Here is a 23,636-nt window from a genome sequence, read left to right on the forward strand (position 1 = left end):
GCAAAATCGGTGATTTTTGGCAGTGGAGGAAGGCAACATAACAATTAACACTGCTCCCTTCAGCTTTTGTGCAGAGACTTTCATATACTTAGCATGTAGTCTGCTAAGTCTGTATTTTCTCTTATGGGAATTCAAAATGCTAGAATCACAGAATGGTTTGGGTTGGAAGGGACCTTTAGAGGTCATCTCATCCAACCCCCCTGCAGTGAGCAGGGACATCTTCAACTAGATCAGGTTGCTCAGAGCCCCATCCAACCTGACCTTGAATGTTTCCAGGGATGCAGCATCTACCACCTCTTTGGGCAGCCTGTGCCTGTGTTGTTGTCCACATAATGTGGACACATAATGTGTCAGAAGCAGTTGGTTCCATTTACTGTGATTAAAGCTGGCAGGAAGACATCCTGACTCCGTAACACCTCTTAGTTACAGGTTCCTAAAAACTGGCAGAAATAATATCCAGAAATCCAGCTGCTGCAGCAGGTCACACATTTACTGCCATCTCAGAATGCCTCTATTACAAAATCCTCTGGTTTTAGCTGTGGAAGCACTAAAACTAGTCCAGCTTATTTATAGTGATTTAAAGAGATCTTCATGGGGTTACACCTCAGCATAAATATAAATGGTCAGCTAATTAATGCGTAGTTCAGCCTCCTCCTGTGACTAATAGAAAGCAATAACTGCTTCTTGCAGAGAAACCAGACTTAATTCTCCAACCTTTTCCATCTTATATTGATCCAACTCTTCTGATTTCAGTACTTTAACCAGCCTATATTTTTTTATTATCTCCTTACAGTGTAAGTCAGTGTCCCTTCACTACTGACATTTTACAACACCTATCAGCGTTCTGGCTCATTACCAGGTTTCTTAAGCTCTACGTGAAACACAACAATGGCAGAAGTCTGTTGGTAACTGGATTGTGTTAGCAGCGAAGTTCAACTGGATAGATGGGATGCTTGGTAGAGAAATGGTCCTCTGTACAACAGCAATGGTTGCACATGTTGGAGCTTATCATCTTCAGATTGAAAGCCAGCCTATACCATAAAAGTCAAGCATAGGTTTTTCCTAAATAGGCTGAGGTTTTTGCACCACAGCGAAAAGAAAATACAAGAAACCCTGGATGATAAATGTATGGGAAGACTGTGTCACCACTGTGCAGTATTTAGTTTTCAGTCCTTCCCAGGTACAGACCTACTTTAACTGACACATTTTAATATTGTTACTACAAAGCAAATGGTGAAATTGGCATTAAATTGGATCTATCAAGTGGTGCTTTTGATAGAGCACATGTGGTTACACGTGCTTTTAAGGTCACTGGGATTATGTATGGTTATTTCCCCTTTCTGTTTTTAATCAGGTCTATAAACTGGAAGATTATAGATAAACTGATGAGGAAAAAAGGCATCTTTCTTTTCTTCTTCCCTATCTATATTATACGTAGAAAGAAAACAAGAGCAGTATAAAGCCAAACCTATTTAATCAGCACTTTGGTATGGGCAGTTTCAGATTTCAGAAATATCCAGCTTTGCAACACTAACCACTTGCACAGTGACTTCCACAATCACAAAAGTTTTGTTTTAGTGGCCAGGTAGCTTTTGTCTTTTATGCCATGTACCTTCAAATGAAATAATCTAATAAATACATTGAGATTTTAGTTGAGTTTATTTCTCATTGGACAGCCTGATTTTTCAGTGGTTTAACTGAACTGGATTTCTGCTGTAGACTTGGATCAACTCCTCTGCAGAGCTACTCAAACAAGGCATCAGACACTGGCTCTGGGCATCTGCTCCTCTAATCTGACCCTTCTAAAAGTTAGGGAGAACTCTTCAGGTAACTAAAAGCATTGAACAAAACATTGCGCAACTTCTTTCAATTTCATTGTCAAGAAAGTGGTCGGGTTTTGTATTTGTAAACTAAAGTAATCTTGATACACATAAGAGTAATCTGATACAGACATAAGCTCACTTCTATTCTTTCATTAACTCACCCATAATTACAGTTGCTTTTCTGGAATTCTAGTTGGATTGGTTTTAGGGGGTTTTGTGGTAGGTTTTTTTTGTTGATTGTTTTTTGGTTGGTTGGTTTTGGCTTTGGTTTTTTGTCCAAAGCACTGGATTTAGAATCAGGAAATCAGGTTTTTAGGTGCAGCAAAACCTGATTTCTCTAATCTCCTAATGATGGTAAGATCACCTTTTTTCATATGGCTTAAGCAAGAATAAATTCATCAAGCCCCTGAGCTTTCCTGGGTGTATGCCCAGATGAAGCATTTCCCAGGTCTGTGCCATACCTGCGCTCTGACATACAAAACCTCAACTTATGCTGCCAATTCCGCTGGTGACTCTTGAGAGTAGTGGCTCTGATAGATGTCATCAAAACATATAAGAAGTTGTATCAACTACTTTACAAAAACAGCACCAGCCAAAATATTCACATTTCCACAGTCTGTGGCTACAGCCATTACTATACCAATCAAGTTTCTCTAGAAGTGCTCATTTTACATGCAAAAATGCTCACTTTAAAGTACATGACCTACCTTAAGTCTGCATTTTCCCAGAGTATTATTCCTACTTTTCCCACATGCAATACTTAAAGCCAAATTTACAAATGTATTTAGCAACTTAAAGATAATAACTGGTACCTCAGCAGGTACCTCAACACCATAAAAGCAGGCATGGGAGTTACACTTCTATTTCATGAAGCAGTTTTCCTGTATCTTTACATGTCTAAATATCATCATCCATTCTGGAACAGATCTAACACATATGCTTGTGCAGAAATGGTCCTTGCAAAGCAGAATTCCCCACTACAAATGTACCACTGCAGAGCATCTTTGAGCCTCCAGATAAGTGCAGAATAAAAACTCATCTCTGGGAAATATTCTGCAACTGTCATATTTGACAGTGCACCTGCTTTGCATGGTGGTAAGAGTGACCCACTCCTACAAATTGGACTGGCACTAACCTTAGTGACTACAAAGATTATTCCGAAGCTTGTATTACAGCTTTATGCAGGATGAAGTCTGCAAGATCCCCAAAGGCTTCTCTGCAACAGAGGTTGTTATTCTGTGTTTTCCCCCAATAAGGGGCAATAAAGCCATCCCAGAAGTATGGTTATAAACCAACTTTAGAAAGCAATATACACTTCATGGTAGCTGCTCTGTATCATTTTCCAATCAACACTAGTTGGCTTCTAATTGATTTTATATTATGTCCCTTACCAGAAGTAAGAATATTGTGTTTACTAGGGCGGCACAAAGAGGGCATGCCTATTCTTACTGCTATATTTAATGCTGCTGCTAATCACGGAGATTAGACTGAAACAATTACAACAGCTAATTAAAGAACAATGCGGTTTTTGGCATCTTTTCTCAGAGACGACTATTGGGAATTCCTAACTCAGGCAAAGCAGGGATAATTAAAAATCAAGCTCTGGTTTCCCCTGCACTGGCAGCTGGATCACGCTGATTAAACTGCAAATAAAGCACATGAAACCAATGCTTTGTAGTATATCCAATTTCACTTAAAAGGGCCTTTAAAACAATCATAAACAGAGAAACAGTGCACAGCAAATTATTTAGCTGAAGCTGGATATAGTCTCTTCACTGCAGTTTCTTCACAGCTTACCATCTTTTACGTAGAGCATGGGACAGTAGTTACTGGAGGGCCTGATGAGCCACTGAAACCATTAACGTCCCTTCCAAAGGCATTGCTGTTCAAGATGTCATGAAGACACTAAAAGCAACTGAGCTCAGCTTTAAACGCTGGCATAAAAATTTGGAAGTCCCTTGTAGAAAACACAGAATTGCACCCAGTGACACCTCAGGCTGTTACTGAAGAGCAAGACAGGGCTCAAACCACTTTCATCAAGAGTCTGGAGGGCTGAAGAGTTGGCACAAATAGCAGGTACTTTATGACAGCTAGAAGTTCAAGACAAATTTCCAGCTGCCCAGTTAGGGCAAAACTGTAAGTAGAATCAAGCCTTGTCCAAGATTACCTGGTACTCCGTCCACTATAAAACACCAGCTACAGAACAGCAACCAGTGCACCCCTTTCTCATGCTCAGACCACAGCATCAGCTGCAGTACAAATGCAGTTACCCAGACAGACTTACACAGTTCTACTTTATAATGATGATTATAAAAATAATAATGTTTGGTTTTGGCTAGCATTTACCTATAAACTTCTGAGTCACGCAAGAAGAGTAAGAAAACAAAAATGCTCTAAGACATGAAGGGTGATGCAGAAATACCAAATTACTTGCCTTAAACTTGTTTTGGTGTTTAGAAATCTGCCTGAAGGTTGTTACTGTGCTCTCTGGACAAGTACTTAATGCTTTGTTAAGTAACAAGGGGATCCTGTTAAAATTTTGAAAACTAATACCAAGAAATTTTGTATTTATGTAGCTTGGTGGAGAAACATCAATATTGACTCATTTTCACTGATCCCACTAACTGGGCATACCTCATACAAACTTCATATTGGTATAACATAGCTACGCCAAGACTGTAAACCAAAAAGAGCACCACATTCCTTCTGAAGCAAAACTATACAATATACTTCTTAACGTATAAGGCTAAAAATAAACAACAACAAATAATAAAAAGCAGGGAGACTGCACTTGGAACCAGCAATACTTACGTTAAGGGAAAGTGCTTAAGGAGCAGAGTGCTGTTGCCAGATGATCCAGAGGAAGGCATATAATAAAGGCAAAGTTTTCCAAGATAAGACCTTTCCAAGTTTTTGGTAAATATTTGAAAGTTTGGACTACAGGCCAGAAAATCTGCTAGGAAAAATCATTAGAGAGACCAAAGGAAGGGGCCTTCTACCTACCTATGGTCTTACAGATTACACAGCAGTCTTGCTTTAGACACATGTCATTGGAACAGTTTGGAAGGCTGGCTCAAAGTCAGTTAGAAGAAAAGTAAAGTTATAATAAAGGTCCTTGGAGAAAAAGCCTGCTTAGCACAGTCATACCTGGGAAGAAATGCTCAGGTGCTCAAGACATAACCAGCCTGGGCACATAAGTGTTACAAACATTGTATGGGCTTTTGTTATGAAAGTATCACCAGAGTGACAGGTGGGTAGCATCTTCTGTGAACCCCCCTTTACCCTCTGCCACCAGGAGACAAGCCCAGGACAGTGCAGCTATGTCATGTGCCAGCACAGCTCTCTATTATCCAAGCATCAATTCACAGCCCTACCTCAGCTTAATATATGAATTTGGTGAAGTTTTCAAGTTCACAGAGGATTTTCAGACTCTAAACTCTAGAGACCTCAGACACTCGACTGATGGTTCACCATCTAGTTCGCCCACAGTCCCTATGAACTCTCACCTTTTATTCTCTTCATTGCCAGAGCTAGAACCATTATTTGCATTTAGCTCCATTTCTTTAACCACATTTACCCAGGACAAAATTAAAAAAATTATTTTAGCACCCTGCACTCCCTAGAAATCAACAGCAGCAATCAGTAAAAGAAGCAGACATCGCCCTTATGAAGGGCTGCAAGGAGAAGCGGCTGTCAAATACCAGTAACAGGAGACGAGAACCAAAAAGCCTAACAAACTTAGTGACCTGGCTAGTGACTCATGGTGTGATCTTGAAGAAGATACTGCAAGCACTTTGTGACTCCATTTTTCCTCCAAATAATCAAATGGTGATTGACAATGACTATGATGAGTCCTTTTTGTCCACTTTCTTGTTTAGATACACACATGCTTTATTACATGGACACAAAATATTCTTTATTTTAAGCTATTTGTTGTTTCCTATTACTTTTGTTAGTCTCTGGTAACACATAACAAGTTCAAAGAAGCCGCTTTCATATTCTGCTCTGAATTGACAGGTTTGGTCTCAATGGCTGAGATGATATCTCATGCTTAAATGAAATTTGGCAAAGAAAAGAAAAGCACTTCACAGCTATCCTTCTACATGCAGTACCATTACATCTTTATATACCTGTGTAGAAGCTATGTAAATTTTCCCTAATAATGATGTTAGCGTAATTGTTCTTTCCAGGCTATGTTCCAAAACCAATTTTAAACTTGGAAAAACTATGAAAGTGGAAAAACTACTTCAGTTTTTACGTAATAATAAATGCTTGAAAGGATCACAACATTTTATAAGGTCATATATAACACCAGTTACGGCACTACAATAATGTGTTATTCAGCTCCAGCAAAGAATATAAATCCTTGAAATGTACATGGTTAAAATGTGGTTTAATTCTTATTATCCTCTGGCTTTGACTCAAAGTTCCTGCTGAGCGTTATAATGCTCAGATGATGCATACTCCCTGAGACTCTTTAATTAAACCTTTAATGTAAGACTTTGCCTCTGGCTATTGGTCACACTGCCTGGCACTTGCATTTACAGAGGTACCACCTACCACTTCTGTTCTACTGCCCAGCCTCTGAGCCAGGGCTCTGACCCTCAGTGAAATATGCACTATTGGTATTTCTCTGGCTGAGGCAGACTGGTCCTTTGGGCAGACATTCAATGTTTGCTATTGCATGGTTGAGGTTTATGGCAAAAACATGACAACTGGGAGTCTGAGAAAATAAAATTCCTGCTCTAACCTTTCCTTTTTTCCCAAAGAATTTCAAGGGGGGAGGGAGGATATGGATGCTTAAGACCAGAAGGTTGCAGCACACATGTTACTTCTGTCCATTACTAGGATGCATTTCCACTATGCTCTAAAGGCTGGTATAGAAAAGACTTATCCAAAATCTGTATTTCCTGGTGACTGCCACTATTCACGCAGCCTCCTGCTCTGCAGCACGTCAGCGGGGAGAACGCCTGAACCTCTAGGACTCCTCTGGTACGCACATGCATAACGCAGCACTGTGCTTAAGGAGTATCTTCTGCTCTCTTTTTATGAAAATATCAAAAGATCTGGTTTTGTTTTGAAGTGAAGTGCAAAACCACTTCAAATCTCTAAAACTTGTAACTGCTGAGAAAAGTTTTTCCTACTCAGCTCTGCGGGTCTCTCATTCAAAGGTAACAAGAGCTGGATGCCTTTAAGCACTCTGGCAAACACCCTTCAGCATTTTTAGGAATTTCTCTGCACATGTTTGCACAGCATTAGCAGTCCTGTGATTGTGACCCACCTAATGGATCCTTCTTCCCTACCGAATGCTGAAGCACTCATTTTAAATGCAGTTGCTCGCATGTGTTGACTTAAAGTGCATGCATCTCTGAAATTCACTCCCTTTCAGCATTACTGCCAATAAATAATTAAAAAGCCTATTAAGACAGCAAAAGCCAATTCACTGAAATTATAAGCAAATGTTTTTGCATCAAGGGCCAGAATTAGGGAAACGCTTAAACAACACCTTCAATTCGAAGCATTCACATTGCTTTGAATGAACACATGAGCATTCACATTGAGGCAACTGCCTAACTTGCAAGTCTGCTTGTGTTTTACTGAGTAAGGGCTATTACCCAGCTCTGTAAATTATTTTCCCTTGTAGAAACATATAGTTAATCAAGATTTCAAAATATCTAGTGAAAATAACAGTTTCATAACTAGAAAGATGAGCTACAAGTCTAATTTCAGCCTAAGTCCTATAATTTTGAATCTGAATAGAAAAATACTGCATTTTCCCAGCAAATAGCACGACAAAATTTAGCCCCCACTGTATTTTTCAGATGTCAAAATACTTGGTTATTCAGATATATGCAAAGGCAGACAATAATGGAAATAAGGACATCAAGAAAGTGTTCTACTCCAGCCAGCACGTTTACCTATATGGAACAAAATAAACTGCCAGAGAAGGAAGACAGATATTAAGCAAAGAAATCTCAGTTAGAAAAACATTCAGATAATGGAAAGCATAAAACTAAAAGTTAAAACCTAATTAAGTAGGTGAAACCTAGGAGAAAACGCATATGCTGCCAGAGCCACAACAGTTACGTCAGGAAGTGACAAGGGAGGGCAGGAAGGACTGAAGAGGGACACAGACACTTAAAGAAATAATAAACATTCTGCTGGGAAAAGAGCATCTCTGCCAGACAGCAAACCTCCCTCTCAGGCAAGTGGCAAGCCCTGTTGACCCTCTACAGCTTGAATTTCCAGGATGACCTTCCACAGCTTGCTAACACTATTTTCATGACCAGCAAAGATCTTGGTGGGGAGAGGGGGTTTGATGATCCCAATAAAAAATGAAACCTGCCAGCTGGGTCACCCCAAGTCCTTGACTGACTCTTTGCAATGCCCGCTTGCCCACTGGGGAGCCTCAGACTCACACTCCCTCACATGGAACAACTTCAGCACAGCAAATGGATGACATTTACTGAATGATGCCAATATTTGCTGTTTTAGTTTGTGGTTACACCCAGCAACACAGCTGGGATTGAGGGAGTAGACAGGCTCAGCTGGCTGTTTCAGGAGCATCTTCAAGGAAATCATGGTTTTGAAAATAAACGACCTAATCCTGGAGTTGAACAGATTAGCTCAGGATGTAGGACTGTCTTCAGTGGAAAGTCATTCAAGATAAAACAGAGCAAGAATTCACCTTGGACCAACAATTCTTGATTAACTTCCTCTGCTGGCAAGCTTAGTGTAAACTAGGCACTATGCCAAAGCCTCCCAAATTACTCTGGAGTGAATGTAATAAGAAATAATGCTCTCATATTTTAACAGCATGGCCTTCAGAGTGAATTTTCAGGTAATGGTAAAAAGTGGGATAGACCCATGGATTACTCATGATACTGGCACTTTTTGTCAAAATAAAACAAAACAGGTCTTCACTAACTTCTTTCACTGCAGCTTCCAAAGCAGTGTGTGTATCATGGTGTATGATGCACAGGGAAAAATTGTTGCTTCTAAGCTGGAACAAGTATTTATCAAAAATATCAATGGTAGTACAAGACAAAACAGTGGGAAATTTATATTAAAAATATTTTTATATGTACTACATATCCAGACACAATCTATAAATATCTGTAATATGAACAGGGTCTGCACACCCCTGGACTCACAGGCACCACAAAGGCTCCACTAACTCCACAGAAGTTACTCAGCGTTCTGCTGTCACTGGAAGTGACCTACAGGCAACAGCCACAATCTGGACTTCCACCTTCTGGAGTCACAAGAAACAGCTACACATCAGAAACCTCTCCTTTCCATGAAGACAAGGGCCAGCTGCTTAGTCAAATATATAGGCTACTCATACACATCTGCTGTAGAAGAGCTCCGCATGGTCACTACTGCAGAGTATGACCCCAAACAAGAGTTTCACTTGAGGTTTTTGTTTCTCTGAAACTTTTGTATTTTCCAAGCCCGTTAGTTTGCCTCAGGTGAGTCAGAGCCACACTGGAATTCACAGCCCTCCCACAGGAAGTCCAGAGGAGCTCTGCCCAGCAAACGTCCACCCATCCAAAACCCACAGAACTCCCCAGCTGCAACCAGAGCAGCTCCTCCTGTGTGGCACAACCTGTAATCTATCAGGTACCTTTTAAATAAACCCCACCTTGCTGAACTAAATAATTTCCTTATGAACAGCCAAGTTATACGCACGCTAAATCTTCCTCATGAATAACCAAATCACTGACAGTAACAGCACTTGCACATCACCAGCACTTTCTGGCCTGGGCTACCAAACTGCCATGTGACTGGGAGAGTAAAACACTGCCAGCCACACCTTATGCTTGGCAGAAATGGACTCCTGAACAGGGGTCAGACACAAGAAATCTGGAGCAGAGATGTGGGTCCATTTTAACTTAGGCTCCACATCAAAATTTAAAAATAAAAAAAACCATCAACAGTTTTATGTCTCTGTGTGAGTTTTGAGAGGCTGAACTATAAAGACTATAGTGTTACTTCACTGGAGAAAAAAACACTGAGAAAAGTACGTCAGTCATCAGTTTGATGTCTAAAATAAAGAGGCAATAACTTCTATTTATTCCATTTATGCTACGTTTCTGTGTTTTCACAGGCAAAGGAATAGGCAGCAGGCCTTGAGAAAGGTTACCATGAGCCTGACCTGGCACTTACCGATAAAGCTTCATTGATTTGTTATTTAAATTGTCTTTTGTTTTTTTGCCCTTTTATTTTTTTCCAAACTATTAGTCAAGACTAACTTTTTGACCTTTTCAAGACACTTTGTCCAGCTACCAGGCATCGTGATAAAAGTGCCAACAAAAGTTCAAAGCTGAGCAGCCAGAAAGGTGCTCTGGAAGCAGCTGTCAAACATTGCATGTTTCCTGCTTACTAAGAAACCAAACGCTGTTGAAGGCCACAATCAAATTAGCATCTACATAATTTGCAAATAATTAACTCAGTGTCATTTTACAGGCACTAAGTGCTGGCTCTTCTAATATAACAATTTTATTATCAGCTTTTATAAAAAATATTTTGTTTTTTGTAAACTCAAATATTAGAAGCCAGTCATATTATACGCAATTACAAACATTAGCTAACACTTACTACACAGGAGAAAGTACAATTAAATGCCAGAAGACACAGGAAGAAAGAAATAATAATCAAAATTGTTTCTGGTTCCTGTGAAGCCATGGAATAATATGCATAATAAAGTATATTATACGCAAACAGCAAGAAGAAAACTGTTTCAGGGCTACAGTTATTTTAAAGCTTACTCTCCAAGCAGAGCCAGGAGTTTATCAAACCTGCTTGTAGCATGACCCTTCTTGCAAGTTCCTCTTCAAGCTTGGCTTTGCTATAATGCATACAAATTATTAACCCGTTATGAATGTCAGCACCTGGCACTTGCTACCTAACAGAAGCTTGTACCACAGGCTCCCCAACCGCTAATTTCATCTTGATTTGCACCTTAGAATGGCAGATTTTTTTCTCCAGTTTAGCAGCACATATGAAATAGGGAAACAGTCCTGCAACAAGGAGAGGAACTCACCCTTCCCATGAGGGACAGCACAGCTTGCACTCTCCAAAGTCCCACTGCTTTGCTTGGGGGTCACAGGGCAGCATGGTCAGGGATGCCAGCACAAAGGGGTGGCGCCCTCCCAGCCTAAGCAGAGGGTGCCTCTTGGGCAAGCACTCCCTGTGCAGGAGAATCCCACACCTTTCACAGAAAGAAGCAGCCTTGGCAAGGTGTTGTCTTTGGTTTTATTTTCCTCTGAGAATGGACATAAGCAACACTTCAGGGTGATGGGCTGTGAATGCCAAACAGCCAGAGAGAACACATTATGGCTCTGCCCAAGGGCTGCAGTGGTGCAAGATTCAGAAACCTCACATCCTCGGTATTTTCACTGCATGACAGATTTTGCTAATCCTGTTCTGAGGCTGTCAGCTCTCTACACACACATACAATACGTGGAGCTTAGGCAATAATACAGGGTCTGGCTTTAGCTTTGAAAGGCATGCCTCAAATTCAGATGCTCTGCTGATTACTGGATGCAGCCTCCAAATGCTCATACTCTTCAGATAAGGTTATCTAACACATAGCTTGCTGTGGCTGGATGCAGTCGAAACATACCTGATAGAGGAGTGCAGGGCTGCCTATGTGACTGGACATGACTGCAACAAAAAACATTGTTATAAGTCAAGACAATAAAACATTCGCATCTTTTTCTTTTAAATCTTGCTTTGGGTTCAGCACTGCAATCTAACCAGTTGCAGTCATTTTCCCAGTCAGAACACAAAACACAGGAGTATGTAATACAGATGTTAGCTCCATATCTCCATTGGGTTTACCAGCTACTAAAATACTTTTATACTCTATGGCACAGTTAATTCCTCTTCTAGCAATACCAGTGAACTCTGACAATGAGGCAGAACTACAGAGACTGCAAAGGTACATCAACAAGGCTGTAAAACAAGGCACTCATAGGAGGAAGGTTAACGTGAAGGAGTGCATATGCAATCTGTGAAGTGGCCTAGGCAAGCGAGCAAAAGAACCTTCTGCATAGTTCGTCCTACTTCTGTAAATTGAGAACAACAGTTTTAGAAGTAGGTTCTCCTTGTACTGTGGTCTCCAGTACTTGAAGTACTGGGCAATAATAAAAAAAAAAAGAAAGAAAAAATTCTCAGTGTGCTACATGAAAGTAGACGTTGCCACTTCAAAGTTGCCCTGGCTACAAAATTATTGTAACTAAATCTGGAAAACACTGCATTCAAAACACAGCTGTGCATATCTATATTTATCCAATTATCATCTGACTGTTTTTAAGAAATTATTTTTGCATTTTTATTTGCTGTGTTATGCTTCACCACCCAAAAAATGGAATTATCACTTTAAACCGCTTTGCTACAGAAGAGCTACTTATGCCATTGAGGTCTAATCCCAGCGTAACCATAGCAAGAGAAAATTGCAGGGGGCGGGCCGGGAAGCAGCAGCATCACAAGAGCCTTTTCAGTTGCATCTACCTGTAGCTGTTACAGAACATGAAGCAAAACGGAAACAGATCCCACACTGCAGTATCATTTCAAACCAATCCCAAAGCAAAATGCATCCCGAGATGTTCACCGAGAACACCACACAAGCGGTAACATCAGACAAGGGTCACCTGCATGTAGCTTTTCATTCTACCTGCTGCACAACCTTCCACAACTACACACCAGTCACACTGGCGACTCTCCAGGCTGGTAAGTTGACCTGCATTTTACTCACTGCTCACATTAATACAATAAGTCACCTCCTCAGCGAGGATAAACCAACGGTCAGGAGAGGCAAAGTGAATCATTCACCAGAACATCCAGTTCTCTGTATGTAAAGGGGATCCAGAGAAAAAGAATATATATATTTTAAACTACTGCAACGGAAATTTGGTTTTAGGTAAGAAATGAAGGCGTGATACACAGTGGGACTTCAAGAAGTCTCCCTGAAGTCATCTGCACTTGAGTGGGTGCTTGTAATTAAGCATGCTTTCAAATATTAGTCTAGGAGGTGTTGAATGGGCATCTACCTAACATTTAACTGGAAAATACTGTGTGAATTCCTCCTATCTTGCTGTTCTGACACAAAGGGATGCACAGGAGAAAGGAAACAGCTGTAAAACTCTTAACAGCCCCTCACTGTAATATTGCAACTTCCACAAATATATATTGTATTTGCAATCTGTAAGATATGAAGTACTTATTTACTTCTAGATATATTTATCAGAACAACTTCTAGATATATTTCACTTAAAGAATACCAACAGATACCCAAGGATCCAATTAGTCTCAGAATATTTCAGTTTGTTGGCACAATTCCTATTTGCTATCAGAACAGTTCTGCATTAAGCAATCCACCAGACCTCATGCTATCAAATAATAATCATTTATCCTTTAGCCCAGATAGCATTATTCTGGAATAATCAAGAATTTTCCTGTACTGTGATGTCATTTGAAGTGCAGAGCACGACAGCATACAATAGCTTTACTGTACAGCAGAAACAGGGTCACAATTACATAACATAACTTAATTAACATAATACATGTATCTTCCTTTCTGCCAATTTGCCCTCTACAATAACAAGAGGCAAGCACAGAACTAAATTTTCCATCTGAGGCTAAACACTTCACAGGCATTAACTACTGCTGGTAAGCATTTTGAATGGTGTGCAAATTAAAAGGGTACTGAAAAATCAGCCTCTGCTGGGAAATATCACAATTCTAATATCTTTTTAAGATCTTAGCTTGGAAGCATAAGGCTTTGGTAGGTGTACTGTTAAAAATATTCATAATTAAAGATAACTGCGTAAGAGCACCTCATGTTCCCGAAGCTGCATCATGCATGAATGGACTTACGGACAATTAGAAACTTCCCTATTTCTAGAAAGGACAAGAATATTTTCTCAAATGAGTATTAAAAGGGACAGACAACCCACTGGACAGGTCACAAATACTCTGGCAACAAAAAAAGAAACAATCCACTGCTGAAATGCAGAGATTACAAGCTATAGTTCGATTAAATGAGAGCAAGGATGCTTAGCAAGCTCTGGATGCAGAGTTCAGAGACGAGTCAAAAATACCATCCTGTCCACCACAGAAGTTCCCTTCTACATGTGCTGGGACTGGAAAGTTTGCCCAAGCTGTACCTCTCCAAGAAGAGATTTCATTCTCAGCGCTGTCCATTGGACAGCTTTTGCAAGCACCAAGTGGACTGAAAATGTACTGAAAATATCAAATGTCCTCCAAAGAACAAGATAAAGGAATTACTTATTGCACAGCACCCAAGCCACTGTGAGCCAATGGCTAGGTGCTTTTTTCTCCATAAGTTAGAAAGCTTTATATAAGCTTTTTCTCTCCTTTTTTTTTTTTAAGTAGTTCCATATCAGATTCAAGTTTTACAGCATTGGTAGGAAGGAATCTAAGTGACACATTGCGTGTACCTTCTTCATGCAACTGATTGTTGCAAAGGTCTCCACTGGCCTTCAGTGCCTGACTTCTCAGTTTGTCCATGGAAATAGTGCAGAAAACAAGGGCTGGAGATGCGAGCTCAAAGTCATACGCTCTTCATTTCTTTCTCCCTCTCCCATGACCAAATCACATAAAACTTCATGTGTAACAAAAGTTAAAACTTCCCAAAATGCTGCACAAGACTGAACCTAGGTATCTTCAATGCAAATAATATTCAGTTAAAGCTGCAGAGTATTTCCCACCTATATCCAAAAAGGACCCACTCAGTAGATATATTTGAAAGAAGCATTCTCCTCAAACGACCTAAATTCTCTTTCTTGTGTGATTTAACAGTGGAGACGTTTCTAGACGCTGTGTTTCTGGGCTTATCTTTGCCAAAATCAGCATATCTGATTATTCGACAATATCAGCTCAGCAATTTGATTGCATTGGGTGTTTCTATGGGGACTGCACTACAAGGATTTCAGAGGTAAGCCCATGAATTCTACTTGCATTTTCATGTTTTTCAGTGGGAAGGAAAACATGCTGTTTCCTCCTCACTTTGACAGCAGAATGCAAAATCCTCAATTAGTGAGTACAGTCATGACAACAAACGGTGGAATTTTCTCCAGTGGCCATATATCCCATAGGCATTTCAGCTCTTTACTCACTTCAGCACCTTATGAAACGGTGTGTGTACCTCCTCGTCCCGCAACTGTTTATCTGCATTTTGAAAAGCAAGTACCCTGGGAGTTTACTTTAGCTTCACAACATGATTTTATGAAAGACTCCATATTTTTGGTGGTACCAGTCACAATCATCTTGTCACAAAAACTGCAAGATGCGCTTTTTCCACAGGCTCCAAAATTCCTGGATTGATGATTTTTTTCATGAATACAGACTACAACTGGAAAAATCCCCAAGTTTCTAACTTGGGAGATAACCAAAAGACTCAGAAAGTAATCCCACACACACCTGAAACCAGAGACACAAAAGATTCAGAGTGTTATTTTTAGTCATATTATTTTGAAAACCAGTTCCCTAATTATTTAATGATTCTTTTCCATATGACACACTAACAAATAACGCAATTCTTACGTAACCTTACTGGGAAATGCTGATCACATGCAACTCAGGTGAAATCAGCTGTGCAGCCCCCAGCGAGGCAGATCCTGACCAAGGCCACGCACAAAGGGCAAAACGCTCACTTACCTGCAAAGGCAATCATCTCTGTTTTAAGATGCACAATTAGCCAACTTGTACAGCTGCTGCTGCTGCCATACTTGTGCTCTGGATCCAAACAGGGCTGACAGCACCCCATCGTTCCCAAACAAGAACTGGGCAAAAGGTGCATGAGATTTCCAGGCAGCAGCGTGCCTCCTGATAGCCCCTCTCTTGCCTGCAAGCTATGAGGGCAGATCACAGACCTAAGTCCCTCTTGGCACTCACAGCTGAGGGTTATGGTTTTAAAATTCTGGGTTGAATGGAAGAAATAATTAAAGGTCAAACAACTGAGTACACAATTATTTAGAGAGTCCTATAGGCAATAAAGTTATTTGACTCGTACCTGATGACAAAGGCATCCTGCCAAGCGCTCGAAGAAACAAACCAAGAGTACGCTTTTGCTGTTCAAAGTGGCCACTTAATCGTGAAGTGCAACACCCACAACAGAGTGGCACACCGCGAACCTTCAGTTCCGAGTCATTTACCGAATTAAGTCAGAAATCAATTTCAGAGAAGGGAATTACAGGATAATAAATACCTTTTAATATGACAATTTTTATTCCTTACATGATGCTCTCCGGGGCAGGACATTTTCATTCTAAAAAGAACTAGCTTTTAAAAAAAAAAAATTAAATTAAATGGTAGAGAGGACAATAATAAGCAGACTTCTTCCCTCGTTTCTTTAAAGGCAGTACTGTTAAAATCCAAATTTTGTCTGGGAGTAATCAGAATCTGAGCTGTGCTCAGAGACAAGAGGCTGACATCGGTAGGAGGTACTGAGCCACTACGCTGCAGGCAGGGTACACCCCAATTACAGAAGGGTATGAAAAAGCAGTCTGGTTTTACTGTATTATGACAAGCACACTGCTGACTGTACTCAAGCATCAATATTTACTTCACCAGCGTGGCAGAGCACTTGTGTTCCATGGGAAGAGGCCTTCAAAGCATCTTTCACACTGGCTCTTTGCCAATGCAATCCTCTCTGGACTGGCATCCCCCCTTGGCTAAGGAAACTTTCCATCTGAAATCCTCCTGGAGTGGCATATGTATTATAGGCACATCTCGCATTTGGATTCTGAGTGTGCATGTTATTTCAACTATCTCCAAGTTTCACACTTCAGCAGGACCTGGGAACTGCACCCATCATTTAAAGGGAGGCTGCAAGCTACCAGCTGTTCTCGCACAAGCTATCCTGGTGAGAGCATCTTCTGGAACCTGCACAGCAAAAATCAGTTCATATTTTGACTTCTAACAACACAGAAAAAACTAGTATGCTATATTCTGGGAAGAAGAATTGTAACTTTTTTTATTATTATTGCCATAAGCTTAGAAGAGATGCTACTGACCTCCAAGTGGTGGAAAACCAACCGCTTACCACACAGACATGAGGGTGCACATCTGCCTGCTGCAAGCTTAGCCCAGCACTCCTCAGACTGTGGCTTTCAAGGCAAGCACTGCAGCGCACTCATGCTGCAGATAGCACTGGTGAAGAGAAAACACCTGGTAAGGGTTACCTCTCACAGGTGAAAAAAGAGCTAAGGACTGTAACTGCTGCACTGACTACTCAGTCCCATTACCTGCTATGCAGAGACCCATTCCCTCCACCAGCTGCAATACTCCATGGTCCTATATCAATAAGCCTTAGAGGGCTCCCTAGCATCTGATCACACAACTTTTAGCAGTCACAAAGCTACAGCTTTGGAAGAAGACCGATAATGACCTCTCTAACCCAAACACGATAACAAACTCCATTGCTCTGAGGGAATGAAGAAAAGGGCCAAAATTTATCTCTGGGCTAACCGCTGCTGAAACCATTACATTTGGCTCCTGATACTTTTGTGAAATGAAGGATGGGAAGCGCAAAATGCAAATAACCACAACCTCACTGACGGAGATAGCTTCTGAAATAATGAGAAAAGTAGTTACAAACAGAGTCACAGCTGTTTCAGATGTTATGTGCAACCATCTCAGCTCCTGAGATTCTCTCCATTTTCTTCATTCTCTCCAAATTACACTCAGCTTCTCCTTGCATGATAGTGCAAACATGCCTGAACCCTCCAAAAGAACCTGACAACATGACCTTATCAAACACCTCAAGGATGCTCAGGGGTATCTCGTTTTGGCATTAGCACACAGTGGAATTTAGGAATAGGAAATGGGAGGTTTGTTTTCAAAATATTTTTTCCAATACAGTAAAGACAAAGTTTCTGTGTTTCACCCTAAATGAGTATCATTTTGCAACACAGTGCAAATAAATTTGCCACATCCTACTCCCTCAAACACAGCTGATTAAATAGTTGTTAATCTGCTGCACCAAATTTATACATTACATGATTCACACTTGTTGCACACCATTTGGCATCAGAAAAGCCAAAGGACTGTTGTTTGTGAGTTATATCATCCCACTTAAAAAAAAAAAAAAAAAAAAGAACAGGATGAACAGAACTACCTGACTGCATCATCTTTTGACAAACTGTCCCAGCACAGATAGGCAGAAATAAATCAGACCAATCCCTGATATACTGCTATATTTGATTAGCATGAGTAGTATGATTTGGCAGTCTAATCTGAACAAAGTATTCTGATATGCCTCTGAAAGACAGAAGAACATGAGGGAATTGTGCAAAAATTATTTTGTTTGCAGAACCATCTTTTCCCTGGAAAAAATATAAGCTGAAAACACTTGCTTAGCTCTCAAGTAAATGCTTTCCCTCTGTTCACTTACATACAACCCGAAATATACCTTTATAGGGGAATTCAGAGAGATCTGCTGAAGCTGAGCTGGTTGGAAGAGTACCCATTCTCTCTTGAGATCACTTGCAGCCATACCTGTAAAATTTTCAACAGTTGTACAGCTGATTGTAAGACCAGGGAAAGGAGGGGAAATGATACGTAAAATTCATGAGAAGCCTCCACAATATGGTCCCCTTTTAACACGCAGCACGGGTTTGAAATGTCAACATTCAAAATACCAACCAAACCAGAGCTGAGACAGGAAATCAGAGGGCAGTGGAGAGAAACTCTCAAATGAGCTGATTCATCCCAAGATTGTGCAGGAAACCACCAAAGCAGAGAAGGTGTTCACCAGTCTACTCAACACGTCTCAAATGAATGCAGCAGTACTCTCCACTCCAAAGAAAAAGGAAGAAAATAAAGCATGCGGGGAAACTTCTGCGAATTTGGGGATTCTTTACTAACCATATTAGTTAAAATCCTGTTTGAGTCGGCAAAACATTAAAGCTACTGGTGTTATTTTTCTCACAGTGCTTTTTCCCAGCAAAGGAAACAGACACTTGCAGCTAAGACTGTGGCTCAGTCTCAAACTGCTAACCTCTTACCCTGGATATAAATCAACAACTTCCACTGCTAATGCAGACGCTTTTGACCACTTCACCTAAACAGAAACATACCCCTAGAAACCAAAGTCATGCCCTGACCTTCAGCTGTGATACCCAGATTTACTTCCACCTCTCAGAGACAGACAGTCCCATCCCTCTCCATATCCCAGGATACCTGCCTGGTCTCACCTCATACACCTGAGCAGCCCCCAGCAGTCTAGAACACTCTGGGATGTAAGTGCATTGCCCACACTGAGTTGCTTTTGGCTATTATCTTCTATGTCAAGGTTAGAAGAAAGCAGCTTTCTACAGAAAATGGATTCAGAAGTGGAGGTGGCTTTGAGTAACACTGAAAGAAACATCAACACATATAAGCATACACTTAATTTCTACCTTAATTATTCATTAAACAATGTGTTTATGCCCTCCCTGATCCCAAAGATATTAAGGCCTCTTGTAAGCACAACAACTTTTGGAGTCACCTGTCACTCCTGCTGACAGTCTGAGCAAGGAGGTGTCCTGGTTTCGGCTATGACAGAGTTAATTTTCTTCATAGTAGCTAGTATGGGGCTATGTTTTGGATTTCTGCTAAAAACAGTGTTGATAATGTGGAGGTGTTTTAGTTGTTGCTAAGTAGCGCTTACACTAGTCAAGGACTTTTTCAGCTTCCCTTGCTCTGCCGGGTGCACAAGAAGCTGGAAGGGGACACAACTGGGACAGCTGACCCCAGCTGACCCAAGGGATATCCCACTCCATATAGCATTATGCTCAGCATATAAAGCTGGGGGAAGAAGAAGGAAGGGGGGACATTCGGAGTGATGGCATTTGTCTTCCCAAGTAACTGTTAGGCATGATGGAGCTCTGCTTTCCTGAAGATGGCTGAACGCCTGCCTGCCCATGGGTACTGGTGAATGAATTCCTTGTTTTGCTTCATTTGCACATGCAGCTTTTGCTTTACCTATTAAAGTGTTTTTACCTCAACCCACAAGTTTTCTCACTTTTACTCTTCTGATTCTCTCCCCCATCTCACCAGAGGGATGTGAGGGAGAGGCTGGGTGGGACTTAGCTGCTGACTAGGACTAAACCACAACAGGACGTAATGGGGCGAGAAGAGTGAATGGCATGCAGGTCAGCGAAGATGCAGACTGGCAGGGCAGGACAAGGAAGTGGTATGCTGCGGCTGAAGGCATCACCTCAGCCAGTAATCTGCTGCAGCTGGCAGCTGTACCAACTGGAGCTGATGATCTCCCTTTCACTTCCTTCTCCTCCAAGTGTGAAATTCTCTTGCTCATACTCACATGTGCATTCTCCCCTAGTACCTTCACTGACACAAACTGATGTTCTTACACTATTTTAGGTCAGTAATAGAACAAGTCTTCATTATTACTGTGTATTTCTAGTTCTACATCATGTATGGATTAGTACTTTATTATGTACTCTGTGCTTTGATACCACTTCATAATGCCACTGTGTATAACAATCTTTGTGTGATCCTTCCTTGCCAGTTTCAACTCACAAAGGCTTGGCTCCAAAGTGAGGTCCATAAAAAAGATGTAGTAGGTTTGTTGAAACAAATAACAAAACAGACAAAAGCTTTCCCCAGAGAACGGCCAGCAGAAGACAAAGGCAGAAATATTTATGCAGTCACTAAGGGACATGTGTGTTCTGAATAAACACTCATCTTCAGTATGCAAGGACCATTGCCTTTGCTGTCTCCCAAAGATCACTGAGAATGGAAATCAATGATGCTGCCTTGTTAGAAAACACAAATCAAAGCATCAGGGACTTTATAAAATCCCTTCTGTCACTTTGACCTTCTGATGCCAGGCATCTCCAAGGATTCGTTATCATTCATTGTAATGTCTAAAGGGGAAATCAGCAGTGTAACAGTATTTTAGAATAACACACTACCAGCAGGGATCATAACAAAAGCTGAGTAGAATCCCATGAATGGATGCTTGCACTGCCTTGAGGACTGCATCCTGTCTTCTAACAAATACAAGACACTTCTGCTGTTGTCCAACTGAACAGGCCCCTTCCTCAGCACCTGCACCTACTGTTCCCTGTAAAGAGTCTGGTTCTCCTCTTGCCCATACAGTCATGTTGGGAGCTACTGGTACTGCTGTTGCAGCTGCACCTTCTCCAGAGCCATCAGCGCAATTAAATATCATAAATACGGTGGGCAACAGCAGATCGGCCCTCTCTTTCAGAGGATCTCTTGTAAGAAAGAAGGCAGGGGGAAAGAATGCGCGGGGCAGTACTAACCTGAGTCTCCAAGCTGGTGTAGGGACTAGGAGGTTCAATCTACAAAAAGAGCAGACAGAAACAGCCATTACTCTGGAATAGTGGAAAAGAAGGTGTTTTGAGCCATTATTGGTCCAAAGTAGCACTGTTTGGAACAAACACACCGGCCTGAACAAAGATGACAAGATTTTTTTTAAAAGAGATCCTCCATGTCCAGGCATCCTACCATTGCACAGGAATTACAGGATCTCTACAATATATGGATGAGTAAAGGAAGTTGCAGTAACTGGTGTATATCAGAGACAGATTAGCTACATAACAACCCAAGGCCACATGCAGGGCCTTACATCTTTGACTTAATCCTTAGATTACAATTGACTGGTGCTCCTGTAATTTCAAGGCATTAGAACCTTTTCAGAAGGTTGATCAGGACTTGATGATGATCAGGTTGCCCACATCCTTGGCAAAATCTTTCCTCCCAACAGCTGCAGTTATGCCGTGGTTGTTTTGTTTTCCATTAAAATTTCATACTGATGACGTGCCTCTCCAGCTCTGCACGTTATATGTGCAAGCACACCGTGCATTTTCTACGGCCCAGCATCTTCCTTGGTGTCAAAATCTGAACTTTTAACTTGGCTTGGCCAGAGGATTCAAATGTCATTAAAGATCTTCTAAACACAAAAGCACAAAAATGGCCTATTTAGCCAGTTAATTGAGAGGTTAGAAAGAGATGACATCCCTACTGGAGACTCCGTCATTAGTGTTCGGGGATTAGCGCTCAAGCAAAATATTTAAAGGAACATCTTTTAAAGTATAAGGGACATTTAAAACCTCAGTCCTGCTGGTCCAGGTATTATTCTGCAAGGTCTCACTTTCTACAACATTCTGTTTAATTGGAAAGCCTAACAGAGTGGACCCAGGTCAATGATACTTTCCCTTTAATCCATCACATCTGTTGAAATTAGACCGCTTTAGTTTAGTGGAGTAAATTCTTGTCTGTCAGATTATCAGGCTCCTGAGACTACTTTTAAGTTTTGACACCCCCAGATACTCAGGTCATTGTGATTCTCACTTTGGCTAAACCATACAACAGAATGAAAAAAAATATCAGGCTTTCCTCCAAGAAACTAAGTATTCCTTTTAATTATGCCTGTAAAGCAGCTTTTGCTTTAACATTCACTGTAAATATACTAATGAAGAAACAAGGTATTAACCCGGGGAAAAAAGTCAAGGAGGAAATTGGCCTTGTAACCCTCCACGCTTAAGTCAGTCATGGGCCAGGCAGCACACCGTGCCCAGGTGAAAAAGTCTATGATCACCTCTGTCACACTGCTAATTTAAATGTAATCTTTCATCAATGTGTTCTAACACCGGAGTACCATTATTACACACACATAGTAGATACTGTCTGACAACTGGCCGAATGATATCAAGACTGGAAGGAGACTGAGAAACCTCAGTGAAATCCAAATATCATGTAACCAGCTAAGCTGCTGGGGGGGAAGAAATCACCTGAAGGTGAGAGAAGAGGTGAGAGGAATCTTGTCCTTGGGTGGCTTTACATTTCTAAAAACAAATTATGTCAGCACTCACAGCTCTTCTCTATAGGCTTAGCAGGGATAAACTCATCTATTTTGCAGCTGGACTCAAGCGATGCTGGTTTGGTCACAGCATTGTCCTACATTGTCCCACTCACATTTATATCATAGCAGGAAGATCACAATACTGGCAGGTGTGTGTGGTCCAGATAGAATACAAAATGTGTTTAAATAGAAAGAGCAAAATACTACTGTAACAAAGAATGGCCCAGCTGCACAGACTTCCCTTTGGGACATCATCTGGATTTTCTCAGTTGCTGCCAATCTGATTGTAGACAAAAGCTTTTTCAGTGTGTACTGTTCACTTCCAAAAGACATTATTTCTACAAGAGGAAGCAGCTACTGTATGTATAAAACATCCTGGAAAGATCAGGGGATTCCTGTAATAGATAAGGCTTCAGACTATTAAAAAGCCAGACCAATTAAGTCCAATGCTTGCTGAGAAGAACAGATTTCTTAGGGTAATTATTAATTGCAAAAGCTTTCTTGACTAAAGAAAATTGTAAATATAAAACAGGTTTTGAATGGCATTATTTCACCACATGGAACATGATGCATCAGCATGGGCTTATTAAACTGTGATGCTACAGTTTTTCCTGTTTATTTTCCTCCTCCTCATTTTGGCTATGGTTACCTGTATTAACTTGTACTTTAGCCATTGTGCAGGGAACCTGTACTTTAGCACTGCAGGGGGGCCTGTTTCCTGCCATCAATGGGAACTCACATCATTCATGTACATGACATGATGTTTGCTTCTGAATTACCCGAGGAAAAAAACAAAGCTTGGCTTTTACGGAGAAAAGGTAGGAACAAACCATCCCCATCTCTCCCTTTTTGCACCAGCACAATTGCTAGAAATGGTGCAGGTTTGGTTTTTTTTCCCCCCTTTCTCCCAACAGCATTTCACGCAGTACAACGATGCTGCCTCTCAGCAT

General features: G+C 40.9%; 1 protein-coding gene across 5 annotated transcripts in view; it reads right to left on the bottom strand.

Moving 5' to 3' along the window:
* Positions 1-23,636, bottom strand: part of XYLT1 (xylosyltransferase 1) — a 207,851-nt gene that overhangs the window by 131,064 nt on the left and 53,151 nt on the right. For 3 of the 5 annotated variants that reach the window (XM_064461805.1, XM_064461804.1, XM_064461808.1), the window contains exon 2: positions 21,125-21,163. The exons of the other annotated variants lie outside the window; for them this stretch is intronic. In XM_064461805.1, the coding sequence (XP_064317875.1) occupies positions 21,125-21,163 (39 nt within the window). The remainder of the gene's footprint in view (positions 1-21,124; positions 21,164-23,636) is intronic. 5 annotated transcript variants of the gene reach the window in all.

This window comes from Phalacrocorax carbo, chromosome 10, assembly GCF_963921805.1.
Source record: "Phalacrocorax carbo chromosome 10, bPhaCar2.1, whole genome shotgun sequence".
Taxonomy (NCBI): domain Eukaryota; kingdom Metazoa; phylum Chordata; class Aves; order Suliformes; family Phalacrocoracidae; genus Phalacrocorax; species Phalacrocorax carbo.